We start from the raw sequence: 21499 nt of genomic DNA, 5'->3' as shown, positions 1-21499 counted from the left end.
AATTTTAATTTTTTTTATATTTTAGTGATACCTATAAAATAATATTATATTTTGATTACCCTTAAAAACCTCATTGCAATTGTTTGAAAGATTGGGCCATGTATTCAACAAGAAGGAAAAATGGCTTAATTGTATTTGAGGAATGATGTCTATCAGATAAAGAGTAAATGGTCCTATTGAATTCTTTCCATACAATTCATGTATAGATTATATGTAAATGGTTCAATTGAATTCTCTCTATATAATTCATATAGAGAATGTAAGTAAATGGCCCTATTAAGTTCCCACCATAAAATTTCTATAGAAATTGTAATACTGTTGAACCAGTGTCATTTATGTGTTCCTTTATGCGTACTTGAAATTGTGATTTGTAAATAAAGATTCTTTGTTTTAAATTTACACAACTTCACCTGACACCATCAAAATTATTTTTCATTTTCATATGAAAAAAATAATTTATCTTAACTTATAAATATCTAAAAATTTAAATAAAATTAATCTAACTTTTTCTTCTAAATTTTTAGATCGATAGGCCTTCCTATGCATCAACAATCGTCAACAATTTTACTCTGCTCCGTTCGATCATGTGAGACACTTTTAATCGTTGATTTGAAGTGTGACTGCTTTTTCCAAATATCCGTGGCATGGCAATATTTTTTTACTGCTTTTTCCCATTCTTTTATGTCACTCTTGAAGATATTTTTACTGTTTTTTCCCATTCTTTTATGTCACTCTTGGCCTCAGAGTTAATCGTTTCTTTGGTTTGCTAGTTGTTGTTGCCATTCTTCTTCTCTGTCTTTTGGCAATCACTGTTCTTCTTCCCTGGCTTTTGGCAAGCACTGATTAGTATTAAATTATATACCTCATACACCAATTAAAACTACCTGCGGCCAACTCTTTAGCTGTATCTCTGCAAACTTAATCCCCAAACCCCCAAAGCCATGATCTGGTGCATCTTGGAGTAATAGCTCTTTCTGATGCGGTGCCGACATAACAATCCCTCGAGCATTCTAAAACATAGAAATGTCGGTTTGAAGCGTTGTAGAGAGCTTTTCAAAATTTGACTTCCATTCTCTGATTTGCCTCGAGAGGCTAGGCTTGCAGAGGAGACAATCGAGGCAATGCTGCGACGTTATCCTTCCATCAAAGGCATCAACTACGACCTCCCTCATGTCATGGCCACTGCTCCCCATCTCCCAGGTTACTAACAACACCTTTGCTTCATCAATGGTATATATGCATAACAATCTTTTACATATAAATGTATGTAAATAGGTGTGGAGCACATGGGCGGAGACATGTTTGAAACCGTGCCCTCTGCGGATGCCGTATTCATGAAGGTAAGTTTTGAACTTGCTGAGCTGTCATGTAATTCAATTAGAATGAGCTGAGAGCACGTTTTGACTATACAATTTGTTTGTGCGATGTCATCAGTGGATCATGCATGACTGGGGCGACGAGGACTGTATCAAGATACTGAAGAGCTGCAGGAAGGCGATCTCGGAGATGGGGAAGCTCATTATTGTTGACGTAGTGGCGCTGGACTCTAATCACAGAGGTGGTGATAATAATAATGGTGGCCAGACAGAGAAGCCGGTTCTGGATCCTAATTTAGTTCTAGTATTTGATCTTGTAATGGTGGCGCACTGCTCTGGTGGGAAGGAAAGAATAGAGAAAGAATGGAATAAGATTTTATTAGAAGGTGGATTTGGTCGTTATAAAATAATCACCATTCCTGATTTCCAGTCTGTGATTGAAGTGTTTCCTTCTTGATTATCTGCTCTTTATGGGCTCATTTTTAGTATTTACAGTGTTAAAATGCAATCAAATTATTGTATTTACAAAATAAACGAAGATTTATCAAGGCCTTATGGAGACATGAAGCATCCGTAGCTAGAGATTTTCTTTAGTCTTACCTCACACTCCTGAGAAGACAATGCATTAATGGGTCACGGGATGCTCCTCATCTCCTTCGGAGACACGAAGGATCTGTAGACAATGCTGTCCTTTCGTCTTACCTCTCTCTGAGTAGATAATGTATTAATGGGTTAGGGGGTTTTATTTTTTGTGGTTCTGTTATGGCTCATGAATGGATGTGCTTATGGATCGAAATTTAAGGAAAATATGGGTTTACTGTAGCATATGAATGGGATGCATCCAAGCATTGAAATTTCAGAAGTTGGATTTATTGTGCATATGAAATGGCATGTGTTCATGCTTTTGAAATTTTACTCAGAGAAAAGAAAAGATGGATTTGGTATTGCATATGAATGAGATGTATTTTTCGTATATGCTTGGCCATGTATAGAGGTTTCTTTATTTTGGGTAATTAACTTACTCTAAAATGAAATAAGACATTCAATGTGTTCCTTGTAATATAGATATAAACAAAACATCTAAAGAAAAGTAATTGCACAATGATCCAGTCCAAGAAAACAAGGTTTTCCACAAACCAATTAACTTTTCTATAAAAAATCAACAATTCCAATTTAATTATCCTATTGGCCTCTCTTTGTACCTTTTGAGACAATTGCCAATAATATTTGATTCCAGATATGGAACAAAGTTAATCAATCTATTAAATACGTTGAATTTGCACTATTAACTTTGTTCCATAACCATTATACACAAAATTTGCAATATCCAAAAATGATTAAGAATGACAACAGCACAGCAATATAGTTTAATAGCAATCTTTTTTTAGCCATCTTTATTTTTATTTTGACTAAGGTGTAGAGCTGGAATTGAGACCTAACAAAATCATCATTTTTTATTATAAAAGGATTTTAAAATTCAATTCCTCTCTAAGTAGTTCTGTATTACGATTTGAATAATGAAAACCATTTCAAAATTCATAGTAATAACGAATCCCCATGCTTTCAAATTCACACGAAATTTGTAAAAATTGTGTCTAGAGTCAACGCATCGTGCACGTCATGGCATCTGTCATGCGACAGTGTGCACCGTAGCATAGCCTTTTCCGGTGTCTATGCCGTCGGTGGTTCGTTATCTCATCGTGTGCATGCCCTGAGAGCAAGAGAGGTATTCCATGGTTTACAATACACAAAAAAGCCTGAAAGGCTCGCCCCACTTTGAAATCATGTGGAAATTCCTCGGCTCTGACTCTCCTTGTGAACCATCATTGTTAATTATATAAATCTGGGTTTTATGCAGCCAATTATGCATTCTACCTCTTCTGATAAGCTGTGATCTGTGCAATTAGCATCCGAAATATCAGCCAAATTTGCTAAAGAATTGGCAGAGATCGATGAACTCAAATGGAGCTACCACATCCGGAGGAAACGGAGGAGGGAACTCAGCAGCACCCAAAAGGCAATCAAGGCGACCCATATGTAATTTCTTCCCACCTCTGTAAACTGTTTTGTGAATAAAAAAGATATCAAGATTTCAATCTGGGAATCATCTGTATAATTTCTTCCCGCCTCTGTAAACTGTTTTGTGAATAAAAAAGATATCAAGATTTCAATCTGGGAATCATCTGTATAATTTCTTCCCGCCTCTGTAAACTGTTTTGTGAATAAAAAAGATATCAAGATTTCAATCTGGGAATATCTGTATATCTCTGTCAATCAAAGTCCACCTAGTTTTACATTGCTTAACTGATTAGAAGAAGATATGCATGAAACTTAATTTTGCTCTACTTCTGCCCATATTCATGCAGGAAGAAGATATACATGATTTTTTTTTATGATAAATCACATCAAGATTTATTTAGATTCCATTGTTGTAGTGTGATTCATGGTTCATTTTGTTTTGACAATAAATCACAAATGACTCTGAATGTGATTATCACTTAAATATTTTCTTCAAAACTAAATATAGATCACAGAAGTCTAAATTAGATCATCTATAATAATACCAATCTTTTTTCTAACCGTATAATAAAACTTTTTGTTTTTGTTTATAAAACTTTTTATTTAATATTTTTACTTTTAATAAATAAATTCCAAATTCCAATTCATGTTGTTTTTTCCAATTTTATGCTTTCTTTTTTTCAAAATCAATTTTAAACGATTACTTGTCATGTTGTTATTTTCCATATTTACTTTTCCAAAATTGGTATCAATCTGTGAAGACCATAATTTGGAAAATTTGGCAAGCTATCGCTTCATACACCAAGATCAAATATTTATTTCTAATTTGAACGGTTTATCATTATTTTTATTTCAATGTGGATTGTATATGATTTTGGACTCTTACACAAAGAATGTATTATGATTAATACATGTCTTCTGAATATTCAGTCGAAACAATAAGGAAGTTGACAGCACTGAAGTATTCATGAAAGTTTGGTTTATACAAAATTGGCTTCCGTCGGATGTTGATGTTAATAGCTAGATGTGTGTTCTGGTTGGATGTTGATGTTAATGGGTAGATGTATATATGGCATAGATTTTTAAAATTGATAAACCGATCTGGAGTGTTCCAGTGTAGCTAGATGTAGATGAGTTCAAAGTTAATACGAGGATCTTTCCCCTTTTATGTTGTGAAGGGGACACTTCACTATAAAGTCTATTAATGTGAAGTTCCCTGCATCTCAAATCTACTTCGTTTCAAATCATGCAACATATTCTCTTCTAATCATGCATGCCAAATATTCTCTTAGTTTAGAACCAACCTATGGTATTGTGTAATTTGTGATACATGGTTTTTCTAGGGATGATAGAACAGTGCCTTTTATAACCATATAGTTTCTTTAGTTTGGCAACCTTTTATTGAAGAGGCCTACTATTTCTTGTGTTGCCAGTTTACAAATTCACTCAACAGGAGCTCCCTGGATGTAAGCCAGTTTTGACACTAGGATGGGTAAGTTCGCATCTGTGACAGTATCATATTCCTTAGCTGTTAACCATAAAAGCATACAGTGATGCAATTAATGCCGGAGATTATTTTAGGTCAACTTTGCTTAATCTATATCCTCGCGATACAGGAAATGTTTCAAGTTCACTTATATTATTTATTGCCTTCTCAAGATATTAAGGGTTTTTTAAGAATACATTACAGCATAGCCATCCTGAAGTGATTATCTGATTTTAGGTCGTGGCAATCTTCATATTAGTGGCAGCTATCTTCATCCCCCTTGGAGTTGTTTCTCTAATTGCATCGAACAGTGTATGCACTCTTTATTTTAGCATTAATTTAGCATTAATGTCTATTTAAAGTTTTATTGTAACTTCTACAAGACCCATAAAGAACATTTTTCACTTTCATATTTAATGTTTAAAGTAACAGTGATTTCTTTTCATTTTCAGGTTGTGGAAATTGTGTACCAATATGAAACAGACTGCCTACCTCTGCAGTATAGAGTTAATAAGGATGCCAAACTGACCTATATACAAGATAGTACGATTCCCAAAAACTGCAGTCAAATAATAAAAGTGAGGGGTTCATCCTTGTTCCTGATTGCTAGTATTCAATTCTATAGATTCATAATTTTCTCATCTCAAAATTATGAATAATAGATAGCACTCGATGAATTTTGCTCTGTGCCAAATACTTACTGAACGTGAAGGTATTATCATAACTACAAATATTTACAGAAAATGTAACAGAATATTTCTGTCACTCTACAGGTGCAAAAGAATATGACACATCCAATTTATATATATTACCAGCTTGATAACTTCTATCAGAACCATCTTCGGTGAGTTGGCATACATGAAATAATATGCATTTGTTGTATATACTTCTTCTCATGTGTGTTTTTGTATAAGGTAGGGATTCCTTTGCACATCCAATATCGTTGAACCTGGAGTATAAATTGCAATAAATCTGAAAAGTGACATGAACATAAAGTGCAAACTGCCTTTTCCAGGAAGAGAACAAATGATAATAAATAAATGCTGACAGATTAATGAATGAGTCCTACACAGTCAAACAAAGTAAAATGATTAATTGAATGAGCCTTACACTCTCAAGAGAACTGATAATAATAGGCTTAATTTCGATAAGAAATCAAATGTGATATATTAAATGAGTGAGCCTTACTCTCATAAACAAACTGAAATGATTATACACTCTCAAGCAAACTGAAAAGAACAGTTTTTAATTTATTACGATATAACTTAATTTTGTCTAATAACAAAATGACATTATAATTAAACTAGTATTTGTACCTTATGTTGCAAAGGAAACGCCATAAGGCATAGAGTAAGAATAGCATAGAGTGGGGAAGAATAGGTAATCAAATCGGTCAAAATTAAAATTAAATTGATCTATTAATTTTTCATTTACATACACTGAATGCAGCGTGGGATAAGAATCTCAAGTTATCATTCAGATATAAATAAATCTCTATAGAATCTCAAGTTATCATTGAGATAAATATCTCTATATATATATATATATATATATATATATGAATGAAGATCTCTGCTATGATTTATATTACTTTCTATAGTCCATGCTCTATTTTAAATATTTTACTCTTTTGTCATAACTGGAAGAATCTCAAGTTATCATTGAGATAAATAAATCTCTATAGTACATACTCATTATATATATATATATATATATATATATATATATATGAATGAAGATCTCTGCTATGATTTATATTACTGTGGCAATGCCATTTTTCTCTCGCAAAGTTGCATCCATTGGTTTTTTTTAAGACATTAAAAGAATCTAGCTGCTATGGTTTGTTATGATCGATGGGTTATCTTTCAGATTATATTGTAGATGATGTTAGATACATTAAATCATTTTGAAATAAACACGGACATGTCGTTGGCATTGATTAGCGGCATATGCTACAATAACTTATCTTCATTGAAAAAGAGGTTGATGTATTCATTGAGAATCTCACACTAAAACTTCTTGAAACATGGCTTGAAACACCATGTGTTATTGATGTTTTCATAGAAGTTGCAACAATGAATGTTGAAGGCAACATGGATGTTGTAGAAAATAAAAATGTTAATGAAATTTCCATGCAATAGTGTCCTTGAGAGACAAAATATTTTATGATTTATTTTGGAACAAATTGATGAAGAGCAAGCTATGGAAGGTGACATGTGGTAGTCATTTACATACAAGCCAATTTTTGAAGAAATAGAGGACATGCATGGACAACTTGGAACAATCGAACAGTTGCACCAGCCAATAAAGACACTGAAATCTGAAGCTTACAACAAAAAGACAAAGCTAAAGCAATGAAGAAAAGAAAAGGAAATCCAACTGATGTAAAAAAAAATTAAATTGTAAGCATAGCTTAGACTTGGACCAGAAAATATCTTAGTTTAAATTTTTGTTTTTTGTAATTAAAGGGGAGTGTTGCATAAAATAATTTCAACCACCCATTTAAATAGGAGACAATGTTTGTTGGAAATCTTCGAAAATTTTATATTGGAACAATCTCAAAACATACAGGTAATGACTCATTTTCTTCGGTCAAGGATAGTGTGCATTTGCATGGAGTGCACAAAACAATTACAAGTGATAAGTATATTTATTTTCAAAGTGATTGGTACATTTTTTCCCATTTGCAAATCGATGGTACAACAAACATGGTAAATAAAGTTCTGAAAACATGTTGCAGATAAATTCTGGAGAGCATATAGACAAAATGAAATTTAACTGGTGTCAACAAAGTACAAGAAAACCACCCCTCCTTATCGTCCAGAGTTGTGAACTTAGTGGAATTACCAATATGAATAGGTCAGCAAAGGTGTCAAATAGTTCAAGCACAATAAATAGGTAGCCTTTCATAAAAATAAAAAGGTATTCCCATTAAAGTAAGTGATGGTACATCTAAGAGGAGTGATTTCCTAAAGGTTTCTGCAACAAAGTAAAGTCAAAAACAAAAGAGATAAGTTAAAACTTAAAAGAAAAAGAAAATTGAACCATGTAAAATTCTAATGACAAGGCAATCATCGATATACATCACTTAAAATTTCAATGTTTCAAACATTTATATATCTAACACAAGGTCAAATGATGAACCAAGGCAACGTTGAATGACCAATTACATGTCCATCAATTTATAAACTCTATTTAGTCAAGTGGAAAGGTTTACCAGATTCATGCCACACTAACAAATAGAAAAAAAAATGATGAAACACAATGAGAGCAGTTTAACATAAATTGATAAACCAAAAAATGAAGATATGAAAATTGAAAAACCTGAAAAGCTAAATTTGTGAATGCTTGCTTTACGAGTAGAAGAATGTAGAGCCTCAGGGGTTAGTTCAAGATGAACTAGACATGAGATCTTTTCCCAAATTTGAGAGGTTACAAGTTCGACTTTCTTGATCCTCTTTATATTATGCTCCAGAATCACTCTAGAATCAGGATCAACGTTTACCTCATTTACCATTCACAGATCATAGGAAAGTACTTAGAACTTAGAAGGTTTTCTGCGAAGTATTTTCTTTTGAGAAAAAAGGATAAAAAGATGTAAAACTTCAAAAAAACCTGCAACTAGATCACCAAACATGTATCAACCTGCAAACTTGGCTGACAACATGGAACATTGTGCGAATTGTATACTCAAGTCCATGAGAGCCAAAAGTTGAAGTGTTTGGAAAGTGTTGAAGAGTTTAGAAAGTGTTACCATTTTAGTATTTTTAGGATATATCCTCCATATAAACCCAAAAGTCCAAATTATAAATTACACTTTTTATTAAAATTAAGTGCTAAGTTCTCCCTAAGGATGGTCAAAATGACATTTATTAAGCAAAGAAGCCATAGGAGCACTGGAAGTAATGGTAAATGTATAAAGCACGCATACATATGTTTTCCAGAGTCCAGAATCCACCCTATGTTAGAGGCTTACCAGAATTTGATCACCACAGAGTCATTAATTGGTCAAGTTTATGAGGTACAAGGTTCATGTATCTCCCCATTCAAAGTGAGTACTATGGAGCAGGATAGATCTTCAATCCCTAGCCGAAGGATGAATAAATCTACCATCACTGACAGGGAAGGCATGTAAAACAATATTAAAACTGCCATCACTGAGGGGAAAAGAACTCCAACCTTGCCTTTAGGTGATAGCAATCAAAAAAGATGTAAACAGTAGTAATTCTGATATCACTGAGGGGAATATGTGCAAACAATATTAACTACTATCACCAAAGGGAAAAGAACTCCAGACCTTGCCTTCAGGTGCCAGCAAGCAAACATATTCAGATTTCCAACCAGCTCATCCCTGGTGCGTCACCAGTGTAAAGACAGACTTCCAAATTCCTACCAAAGCATCAATCAGTTTCCAAATAAGATTCAACGGTATTTGGGTATTTATTCAGTTTTAAGAAACCAACAAGGCTGGTAGGCAGTAGTGTTCTTTTCCCAGTATGTACAATCATTATTGGACAAACTTAAGCTTTGTCGTATTGGGTTTCAGGACTAAACTTCTGGCTAATTGTTATCATAATGAGATTACAATGGGTAAATTGGACTGTATCGGAAACCTCAAAATAGACTGTCGTAATCTTCACCATTCTTGGTGCTTGATAATATAAATACTGACCTTAGATTTGATGTGTAGGAGGTGCATGATAATATAAACATCGTTGCAAATTCCTAATTAAAGTTCATAAATTAGTCTGAAATTAGAATATTTATACAAATCTAGACCTTTTTTCTATCAGCTGTGTTTGCAATATATGGAAACGTACCGAATAGTACACATTTAAAATAAGAGAACACAGTAAAAATACACATTTTTGTGACATATGGAACCATACTAAATGGTACACATTTAAGACAACACAACACAGTAAAAATAAGAGAAGTTGCAATTACTTAAGGAATCAACAAACATGTCACTTGGCAGAATCAAACAATGGTGGGGCAAGAACAACACTCGACTTTAACAGACCCCGCAAACTTCCATTTGAAAACTTTGCTCTAAAATGTAGGATTAACTTAAAATTTCATTGTTCGCATATAACTAGCTATCCTACGACTAGTAGCAGATAGATTAATACTTTTTCCCTTAGCCAATTGGATGCCCCCATTCTCCAATTGCAGATCAGTCCTCAAAATCTTTTGTTAATTTTCTTAACTATGCAACACCTTATATTAAGATTCTTAACCATGATACAAAAGGATTATAGTATTAACTGTGACAAATATTTCAAATTATAGTTTTGCATTCAATCCCAAATAAAAAGCAACAGTAGATTGGTCACTCTCATAAAACGTGAAACCTACACATATATGACAGAGCTATTCGTGTTTACTCTATGGTCAATATTTCAAATCTGTAATAAGGTGACCTAAAAATTAGGAAAAGAATACAAAACATCAAAATATACAAATTTGTTACTTCTGCATATAATTAATAAAATTAATTAAATTTTGGAGTAAGAGAGTAAACTGTTTCTGGTTAGTTGACTAAAACTGAGTTATAAGGAGTCGAAGTGAACTACTAACCATTTGGAAAGACTAAAAGTTTGTACAGAGGAAGAAGGGGTGGCAGTGATCACATTGGATCAATGAAAATTAGGGACTTGATTATGCCTAGAGGCTTGGTCATGCCACAAATGGTGAGAAAGAGGAACTGGCAGTTTATCAAGGCCTTGAACTGCTTAGGGCAGCGGGAATAAAATGTGTTACAGTGGTTCCACCATAGTATTTTGAAATTTGAATTGTCGAATGTCTCCACAAGAAATTCATCTTGTAGAGTTCAAGCAAGTCTTGCTACACTCATTCATAGAGTTCAAGCAATGATAGGAGATTTTTGGGGAAATAACATGTGTAACAGTGGTGGGGATTCCACCATTGTAATTTGAAATTTGCATTGTCAAATGTCTCCACAAGAAAATGTCTTGATCGACTCATTCATAGAGTTCAAGCAATGATAGGAGATTTTGAAAATTCCTATACACAGTTCTCATCCGAGAAAGAAAAATATTATCAAAATTGAAGTCTTTCAGGCCCTAAGAACTCTCCATTCAATCATAGATTCAAGGGCCAAACCCTCAATTCAATCGCAGATTTCATATAAAGTAATTAATGTGGAAAAAGTCTGCAAAAAATCAGGATTAAATTCTAAAATTGCGATTTTTTCAACAAAACTATTTAATCCTCTGATTTTTTGCAGACTTTTTCAGAAACAAAAAAATCATGATTTATTCATTATATGCCCGATTTTATCGGGAGTTGACCCAAAAAGTCTGCTGTCTTAAGAGTTGAGACTCGGACAAAACTCAAGATTCAGGAGTTGATTCACTATTTTGATATGTGATGTAGCACTAGACTTCATATACATATTATATATTAGCTTTCTTTACATGTTTATGTGGAAATGCATTTATTTGATGTTGTGAATACTCTAGATGTTAAAAAAAATAAAAAAATAAATGAATATTTTTGTGTTTTTTTAATTTTGCCGACTTTTTTAACGAGTTTTTCAACTTTTGGACCCTTGCCGTAATTCCGACTTTGACTTGATTTCTTCGACACATTGATATAAACGTTTCGGGGCCAATATGGGGGTCTCAATTCAAGGGCGGAGTCGGGGACTAATTTGGGGGTCATTTTAAGAAGAGTATTTCATATAAACGGCAGCGAGGGCTGCTCGGCCTTCTCTCCCATCCCATGATATAACCTTACTATATACACAAGTACGTCGGTCATTTTAAGAAGAGTATTTCATATAAACGACAGCGAGGGCTGCTCGGCATTCTCTCCTGTCCCATGAAATAACCTTACTATATACACAAGTACGTCTTGTTGCCCCAAGTGTTAGACTGTTAGTTCAAGTACGCAAGTGAGAAATGGGAGTTAAAGCCATTGCAGAGACCTTTACTTCAACATTCATACTCACTAACAATAGGATTTATTAACTGTATAATAATGAGGAAGACTGTTGCATGTGGTTTTATTGCCCAGTTCTTGGGTGCTGGGTTTATTGTATTAGTTAGCCCTTCAAGTCAGATTCCTCTGATATTAGGAGTTTGGGGTTTTGCATTGATGATCTCTGTCAAGCAAGCTAGAAGTCTGGTGAATTCACTAGTCATTACATTATTGATTTAGCTAGCAAAGGGCATCAGTTTCAGATTGCACTCTAGGGGTCACAAGTTGAAGAAGCACTATCTCAGTGTTGCTGTGACATAGATGCCATCATGGTTCATTTCCAGTCTAGCAGGGTGTGGTGTCCTGTGTGAATGCGATGTTTATAAGGCTCAATGCGAATTGGCAAATGCATCCTGCAAATGGACCAGATGGCAAGGAGATTGGAAATACAAAGCAACGACAGAAAGCTGTGTTAGGGATCAGTGTGCAATTGAATCTGCCATCCAAATGTTGGCATCTAATGAATGGGAGCATGTTTTTGGAGCTTGTATGCATGCTCACAAGAGGAAATATAAGCGGGTGGAGACAAATTGGGTTTCTTGTATACTCTGGTCACCGAATTATGGAAAATCTTCAGACCTCTTCTCATTTCGGTCCAACATGTGCAAAGGAGTGACTTTAGAGATTCAGCACCCCTACAAGCCATCTGCAGAGTTTGTCGTGTTCGAGGCCAATAAATGGACTCGTTCGATGTGAATATGAGCTCAGTCAAGCATGCGGTGCAGACTCTTACGTTGGCACGAATGAAGAAGCCCCTCGAGGGCCAAATTCTCTGTAATCTTTTGTGCTAGTTATGTTGTGGTAGCTTTTTGGTTAAACAAGTATTTTAGGCAATATACACGCCAAGTCTATAGGAATAGGTATGAGTAAGCTGGGCATAACAATTTTTCAATAAAAAGATTCTATGAGCAGCAGGCTGCAATTGTTTTCATTTTCATCTATAACTGTCATTCTTTTAAATTTAAATTATTAAAAAAAGGGCGAAATTCTGCTCAGAAATCTCTTAAAGCCGACAAGTTTATGGAGAAAGGTTGTTGATGTGATTAAAGGGGAAAAATGAATAGCCCGGTAGGTTAATCAACGAGTCTCGTTAAAGGATTGTTCTACTTGCGCTCGCTTCAACAAAGTGGCCATATGAAGACGCTTACTTTTCTCATTTTACTTATTGCACAGAAAAAAGTTAATTACAGTTCCAACTACATCATTAAAATCCATTAGAATACATCCATGTTAACCTGGGGAGGATCTGATAAGCACCTATACCAAAAAATGAAAAAAAGAGCCCGACAAAGCGGCTAGGGTAATCCTAGTCGTCGCCCTCAGCTGCTGCAGGAATTTGCAATTTCCGTTTGCTAGCTCAGCTGCCGCCTTCCGCTCATTCCAGGACTCCTTTTCCATGACTGAGGATTTATTATGTTTGCGAGTTTCGTTTTTGTTGATTTGTGTTTTCTACTGTGTCCTTACTGGTTGATGGCTGAGTTTTAAGAATTCGCCCGCAAATCAAAGTTGTTGATTTAAAGAGTTCTTTGCTGGGTGGTCTTTGACTGCCCCATGGTTCAGTGATTCACCTAAGTAGCTTTGTAAAAGGAGCCGGCACAATTCCTTCTCTTAATTTGGAATTTTCTTCTGCGGTCAACGAGAATGTTAAAATTCTCAAGGAAAAAAGGGTTGATGGGTAAGGTTATCCGCCTTTGCCCTAATTATACTTCTATTTTAGAACGGATTTCTAACAATTAGGTAGATCATGAACTCATTGGTACTCTGTACTGTGGAAACAGATATCATGCTTTTATTGTTGAATGTGAGGACAAAGATCTGATCTTCAGATCTGAGCCTTACTTCATAGACTCCAGGAAAATGTTTCTCATCTATTTGACTTTGAATTTTAATCCTAACATAGAAATTTTCTACGCCTGCTGGGATCAAATTGTCATATCTTCCCCCTTTCATATCTTCCCCTTTTTTTTGGTATTTTTAAATCTATCGACAAATTGGCCCGCTATATTACTAGTTTACATTCTAAGGAATACAACTTCTCATGTGCCAAAATTTGTGTTAGAAATGTATTTTGCAAAACTCCCAAAAGTAATTTTACCTTCTATATTACTAGTTTACAGTCCAAGGAATACAACTTCTAGCATGCCAAAATTTGTGTTGAAATGTATTTTGCAAAACTCCCAAAGGTAATTTAGCTGACTTGGAGGGTCCAAGTCATCTTCAGGTTCTAGATTATGAGCAAGTTCCTTTCAAATGTAATTTTTGTGATAAGTATGTGTTTTACAAAAATTTGTCCAAATACTATAATATCTCAACTTCTTTCTATTTCATCGTCATCTTCTCAAATTAATAAATAGCAATGAACATTCAAACAAATTCCAAGGAAACACAAAAGGCCTCATTCTAATAGATTTGAGTCTCACCAACATTCTCCCTCCAGTAATAAATTTGGAATTTTGCACTCTACAGAAGCAGAGGTCAAGGTTGAATGATTAATTCAATACCCCATTTCGATCACGCAGTTCCATTCTCCCTCTAGAAATAGATTTGGAATTCTGCACTCTACAGAAGCAGAAGTCAAGGTTGAATGATTAATTCAATATCCCATTTTGATCAGGCAGTTCCAGATCTAGTGCAATCAGAGATCATCAATTCACCTGTTGAGGAAGAGGTTTCACCTAAGGAAAGGACAAAAACAGTCTTTTAGAAAAGAAGTAAGAAGTAAAGAAGAAAAATATGTAATCTTTTTTTTTCAAATGTTCTAAAAATTAATCAATGTTATTAACCATTAATAAAATATAGAAAATATCAAAGTAAGAAATCTCCAAAATCTGGTGTCTTGATCTTCCTACAGATCTAGTAAAAAGATGGTTTCACTTAAATTCTAGAGATGTTTTATTTTTATATTACCTTGTGCAAGCAATTTGTAAGAATCTATTCATGTACTCAAAAAACAATTATTTAATTTTCAGTAGATCTAGTCTTGAATCCCCTGCTCTCTTTTTGTCAAGAAAAGTATGGTTTTTTTGTCCTCTTCCTTTTACATTTATTGAAGAATTTTTAACATGTTCTAATAACAATTTTTTTAATACAAAAATTGTAACCTTCATTCCTATATACTGCTTTAGCAGCATGTTCCAGTAGCAATTTTTTTTTAATACAAAAATTCTCATTACAAAAAAAAATCCAATATAAATAAAATTTAAAAAAAATACATCTATAAACCCTATTTTTGATCTCCTGATAAATACATCCCAAATTAGATTCACATGTATCTATTGATAAATAGATACCAAATTAGATTCACATGTATCTATTGAAACATTCTGATAAACAAACTTGGAAAACAAACAGCGTTAAGCAGATACCTCACTTCTACGAGCACGAAGTACACATCTTATAGAATATCTCGCTTCTACGAGCACAAAGTACAAATTTCAAAAACACACAAATGTGAAAATCAATATGCAGTTTGCAGTGTAAACATCGTCGCACCTTTATATATAAGGGCTGACGTGCCGTCATAAGGGCTGAGGAGGACAAGAGGCGGACTGAAAAAATTGGTGTTCTGTGTGGGAGCGAGTTTTATTCTTCGGCGTCATTCATGGAACAGCAACGACGAGCCACTCTAACAATGTTGATTGACTTCTCAGTCTGCCTCTAGCTCTTTTGCGCTCCTCTTTCTCTGCTCGTCTCAGATCCCTTTCTTTCCATATTTCAATACTCTTCTTTGTGTGGTGTTCAGTAAAATAGCAGGCCATTTTTCCATATTTAATCCTCACCCCTTTTAGATATTAAGAAATAGGAGCAGTACCTTTACAGAGAGTAAATTTATCGGCCTTATACAACCATACCATACAGTGAGAAACATTCCAAGGTAACAACCAGCTACATCCTCGTTGCCTTCATATATACACTGCATAGTTAAAATTATACAGACAAGCAAGCAAGCTCGTGTATATACCATATCAGACCTGTGCAGCGCAGGATGCTGATCGGTCCTGTAGCGGGGCAGACTCGACCACACGACCTGCAGAATTCGCAGTGTAGAAATCTGCAAGAGCTTCCAAACCTTGAACTTGCATTTGAAGATTCAAAATATAGTTGGCGGTCTCCTGAAAAAGTGTATGAACTTCCATTTTCTTGCCGCCGGGAACAATCTTCTGCAGAGTCCGGAGTCTTCTGTCAATGGCGCCATGATCTGGCCGCCTGTTTCAAGATCAACATTATTACAACATTTTCGATGGAAAGATGTCGATTTCATTTTTCTCGCCAGCGTTATGAGGGAGGATTTCTTCTGCTTCATCATCGTGATGGTCCTTTTTTTGCGCATGAGGCGGAGGTTCAGAGCTCGAGTCCAGGCAGAGCCCTTGTTGGCAGTGCGAGCCAAGCACATGTCAGCTGCGAAACGAATGGCTTGCTGGCGGTGCGTCCGTCCCGCTTCCTCATTAACCGTTCAGTTTTGGATCAGTGTTGGATCAACGATCACACTTCATTCAATCGTCTAACACCACAAATCCACAGTCAACAATAGGACACGGCAGCGTCTGGAGCAATTCATTTCAAAGGGAAACTCCTTATGGCGTAAATATATAATCCTAAAAAACGACATATCTCAAAATAAATAAATCAAAACCTGAAGAAAAAATAAATATATATATATATATATATAATCCTAAGATAAAACAGAAAACCACTCAAAACCTAAAAAATTCTTAAAAGAGAGGGGCTATATGTCCAAGAGAAATAGCCTTTATTTCTAATACAATTTGAAGTCCAAAATCATTTTTCTTATTTCTCCCTTTTCCTGATTGTAAGCTAACTACCAAAGTCAAACATGCACCCAACCTATTAACATACCTGGCAACCTTGTTTATCCAGGATTTTATCTGCTGATGTGAAATATTATGCGGTAAAGAAGCTAGCAGAAACTCAATGTAGTCATACAGAATATGATTTTAAGAGAATTCATTTCATTAATTGATTAAAAAAGATTTATAACAATCTAATTTATACAAATAATGTATATAAACTTTAGCACTTGATTTAAAAAGATTTACAACCATCTAATTTATAAGAATAATAATAGAAGCTTCTAATAAGATTTAGAACAGTCTGATTTGCAAGAATAATAATAGAAGATTCTAATAAGTGATCCCACACAATCGGAGTTCCAAAACTCCTCAACAGAATATCCATACATGATTAAAAGTTTCCCCATGAAATAACCCTTTTGTGATTTTATATGGCTGTACTGATTGTTGACTATGACATTTCTGATGTATTATAAACATTTGCAGGTACGTTAGCAGCATAAATAACCATCAGCTAATTTATTCCGATAGTCGGAATACCACATCAGGTTGTTACCCTGAAGCAACAACTGGAAATAATCTCTCAATTATTCCATGTGGCCTCATAGCTTGGAGTTTGTTCAATGATACTTACAACTTCTCCAGAGGGGGCATATCATTGACAGTGAACAGGAAATATATTTCGTGGAAAAGTGATCGTGAACATAAATATGGAAAGAACGTTTTTCCCACGAATTTTCAGAATGGAACTCTGATTGGGGGTGCTACTCTCAATTCATCTATCCCTGTAAGTAGTATCCTTGTTTAGGTCTTTTACAAAAGTAGGTTGGCTGGTTGACTGATTGCGTTTAAGGGGTTGTAAATATGAGGCTATGTTTGTCTGATTCTTTATAGCATTGCAAACAATAGCATCCAAACCCTAATTACGATTTCATTTCTATTTTATTATTGTTAATTATGAATTAATTATACCGAAAATAGATAATAATCAAATTACTTGTAACACTAATATAAATAAAAATTTGTCTTCATAGCTAGTTTCTTATCATAAATTTTCCAACTGTTTATTAAAAACATTGAATTTTGGCTATTGTTAATGATAAAAGAAACACATAGTTAGTGATTACTGTTGTTTACTGGTTAGTTTGGATGAGCATGGCAGTTAAGTGGGCAAGAGGATCTTATGGTGTGGATGCGACCAGCAGCACTTCCAACCTTCAGGAAGCTGTATGGACGGATTGAGGAGGACCTCAAAGAAAATGATAGCATTACAGTGAATTTGTTTAATAATTATAATACCTATACTTTTGGTGGCACGAAGAAGGTTGTACTTTCTACCACCAGTTTCCTCGGAGGGAAGAACAACTTTCTCGGGATATCTTACCTAACTGTTGGAGGTCTCTGCATCTTTCTGGCGATGGTCTTCTTCTTTATGCATATGAAGAAGGGAAGGTACGTGATTTTAGTGTGTGGTACAGTTTATGCTAGTCACTTAATGTTGGTACATGTAGGTCAAAATGGGTTTGATGTAGCATTGAACATGTTCTCGATATAAATTTTAGTCCAATTTCCACTTACTAAAGGATTTTATTTAGGTAGGATTGAGGTTGATGAATTTAATTATCATGTTTTTGTTTATAGGTATTAGTTCAATTACTATAGGATTTTATGTATTTTATTTAGTTAGTATTGATGCTAGATGAATTTAATTTTGGTGGTAGATTTCTAAAATATTTTGTAACAAAGAATTACTTTTCAATTATTTAGATCTAATTGTTCTAGAATATTCTTCAAATCAAACTATTGAAATAAGAATAGCTATTAATCTAAATAAAATAGAAAAAATAATTATTAATTTAAATAAAAATAACCTTTTAATAACTTAGATCCAGATTACCATTTTAAGTGAAATTTTGCTGGAGAAGATGCTGGGATTCTTTTAATCTCTGTTTCACAACATTTGGCGTGGTAAGGAGGCTAATGTTGATTATTTTTGTTGGCAGGCCTTTGGGCGATACTGCATATTTATCATGGAGCAGCAACAGCCCAGAGGAAAAGTCTAGTTGACGAAGTCATTGTAGTTGTAGTACCAGATTCTCTCACCTGTATCCTTCATATTTGAAACATACATGATGGCATGCATATAGGTTTTGGGCACCTCTATGAAATTTGAGCTAACAGATTCACCAAACCTTGAACATATATAGCCTCCATATATGCTTTGGGTACCTCTATGAATATAGAAACAACAAAATCTGTTGCTTGATTGCTTGGTAAATCTGTTGCTCGTAGGTTCATAAAGATGCCCAAAGAATATGTGCATGCCATTCAAGTTTCAAATATGAAGACTGTGGATTTGAAATTTTGTATTCAATTCATATATATTGAAAAGATTCGTTACAGCAAATCAGATAAGCAAAAATATTGTCAATGTTATTTGAAAAATTATATGCAATGCAGGAGTTTGTGATTGGAGAAAGCACCTATAGGATCATTTTAACTCATGATCATGGTCATCAAAATGAAGAAAACATCGTGCCTTTGCGTTTAGAAAAATAAGGCCACTAATCATTCTTGAGTGACTAAGCAGTTAGAAGTTTTTCTTTGTAGATTTATTTCAACCAACCATGCATGTTGGATGTCTTTGTTGAGAATTTTTTATTTTTAATATAAATATAGTTTTAAAATATAAATATTTTAATTTTTATATATAAATTTATTTTATTTATTGTTAATGTAAAATGAATGTGTGTTTTTTAAGAGATATTAGGTTTAAATATAAAAAGGTAAAGGCTGTATATATCTATAGAATTTAGTAGTCAATTTACTTGTTTTTTGTTTCAAAAACCAAAGGATATCATGTATCAATTTGGTGTACGGTTTGGCCACTACCTTATTATTACTATTATTATTATTAAGGATGAAACTTCAATATTTTTTTTTATGTTATAGAAATTTATAAATTAAACAATTAATGCACATTTTTTGTTTCTATACTTTCAACCTTACAAATTAATATAAAATATTATACTACAATAAAAATAAATCACTTCTCTTAGCAATTTAGGAGAATAAAAATCGTATAAATGTTATACTGCTATAACCCTTAAGAGAGTATGAGCACATATGGTAGTTTTATCATAATGTCATTACATGTCAAGCTTTCCAAATCCATGCTAAGGAAATCATAAGAAAACTTAACCACCAACTCTTATTAGGTTGGAATCACTTGGGTATTTTTCCCAACAAACTCCTTTTTGTGGGTTTCCCCATTGAGAAATATCTTACGAGCTACCCAAATTTCAACAATTTCAATCCATGTTAGGGATCTATAATGGAAAGTTCATGTGTGTTTCAATATGAGAGAGAAAGCATGCAAATTTGAGATTTGGAATGGATAAGTGCTTAACAAGAGCTAGTAAGATATATTAGATCTATACATTCTCTCTCACATAATGAGAAGGGTTTTGCAAAGCTTTGTTCTCATAATGAGAAAAGAACATTCCATAAGTAGAAACCCCTACAGAACCAAAGAAAGCTTCCGTAAAAGAGAAAAATTCGCATTATAAGATGTTTATTGAAATAAAAGAGACAACTATCTAGTCATATCAAATAGCTCACTATTTAAGAATGATAGTTGGCCAGTATACCAACCATATATAAAATGGAAAAATAATTGTTTCCCTATATGTTAAGGTCTTAACACAACCCAAGTTAGCCAACTTGAGAATCCCCTTTCAAAATTTTAAAAATAAAATCCTTTTCATCCCGATGTTGCTTCAATATAATCTTGAATCTTTTGAATTTGATTGATCATTTTAAACCAAATTAAAACTAAATTAAATTCAGTTATACATTATTGGATGAATTTTGTCTTTGTAACGAGGGATGTTCATGCAGCGTAGAGGTGTTTTGGGAGCGAAGGAGCGGAACTGGTAAGAACTAGGGTTTCAAGAATATTCAGGAGTTGAACGCAATGGAGGGGCGCAAAGTGGGGAGCTCCACTCCCTCCTACTGACAAGCAGTAGCCAGTCGAGGTAAGAAATCGTTGGAGACGGCTAGAAGTCTTTCAGGAGAACGGAAAAGGAACATTGACGAGGCGCAGGACTTGATCAATTCAAGGGAGGACAACAGTTTAAAAGGAAATGAGGAAGAGGACAAAACCAGGAAGCAAAAATCAAAACGAAAAAGGGTCCATGTAAGCCTAAGGTTGAGGTCACACCCAGAGTACTTTTAAATGATCCTACACTGCAGGCGCACAGGGATCACATGTGGACCTATGCTATTATTTGTAAATTCATGGGATTATGGCCCACTGAGAAGGCACTGCAGGCATGGATTAAATACCACTGGAAACCTAAAGGAGGCATAGACCTACATCTTGGATCAAAAGGTTTCTTCACGGTAGTCTTCACAAATATAGAGGACAAAGACATGGTGTTTGAAGGAGGGCCCTACTTCTATGCAGCTGCAGGCCTTTATATGCAGCCTTGGATGATGAATTTCATACCAGAACGCGAGACTTTCACTTCGGTCCTGGTCTGGGTAAGACTCTATTCCCTACCTCTAGATTACTGGCAAACTGAATCTTTATCTGCAATAGGAAATAAACTAGGGCATTTTGTCAAAGCTTTTGAGGCTACCAGAAGGGGAAAATACACTTCCTTCACCTGAATATGTGTGGAGATGGATCTCTTTGGAGCTCTACTAGATGAGGTCATCCTGGAAGTTTTTGATGAAGAATGGGTGCAAACCGTGGATTATGAACATATTCCTTTCAGATGTCGAAGGTGCCATGAACATGGGCACCTATTTAGAGATTTCCCTCTTAGTAAAATAGAGACCAAAAGTAAAGCTACCAC

General features: G+C 34.4%; 1 protein-coding gene and 2 pseudogenes across 1 annotated transcript; 2 read left to right on the top strand and 1 right to left on the bottom strand.

Annotated features, from left to right (window-relative positions):
• Positions 1-1121: 1121 nt before the first annotated feature.
• Positions 1122-1773, top strand: LOC149227361 (xanthohumol 4-O-methyltransferase pseudogene; annotated as a pseudogene).
• A 1495-nt stretch (positions 1774-3268) lies between these two features.
• Positions 3269-18704, top strand: LOC149227359 (ALA-interacting subunit 3-like). Its single transcript, XM_089375488.1, has 8 exons — positions 3269-3353; positions 4769-4827; positions 5059-5133; positions 5274-5399; positions 5595-5665; positions 17124-17424; positions 17800-18089; positions 18641-18704. Exons 1-8 carry the CDS (start codon positions 3269-3271, stop codon positions 18702-18704), a joined length of 1071 nt encoding a protein of 356 aa, XP_089231614.1.
• On the bottom strand, positions 15792-17026 carry LOC149227360 (transcription factor bHLH146-like; annotated as a pseudogene).
• Positions 18705-21499: the final 2795 nt, after the last annotated feature.

The sequence above is a fragment of the Pinus tabuliformis genome, chromosome J (assembly GCF_031772625.1).
Source record: "Pinus tabuliformis cultivar Carrire ecotype Pingquan chromosome J, CPIR1, whole genome shotgun sequence".
NCBI lineage: Eukaryota > Viridiplantae > Streptophyta > Pinopsida > Pinales > Pinaceae > Pinus > Pinus tabuliformis.
This window is presented reverse-complemented; position numbering and strand designations above follow the sequence as displayed.

Bases quoted from the DNA above. Each gene is read 5' to 3' on its own strand.
- LOC149227359 (XM_089375488.1), top strand. From the start codon at position 3,269: ATGAACTCAAATGGAGCTACCACATCCGGAGGAAACGGAGGAGGGAAC. The intron at 5,666-17,123 runs GTGAGTTGGCAT...AAACATTTGCAG, and splicing joins TTCTATCAGAACCATCTTCG to GTACGTTAGCAGCATAAATA. The intron at 18,090-18,640 runs GTACGTGATTTT...TTTTGTTGGCAG, and splicing joins ATGCATATGAAGAAGGGAAG to GCCTTTGGGCGATACTGCAT.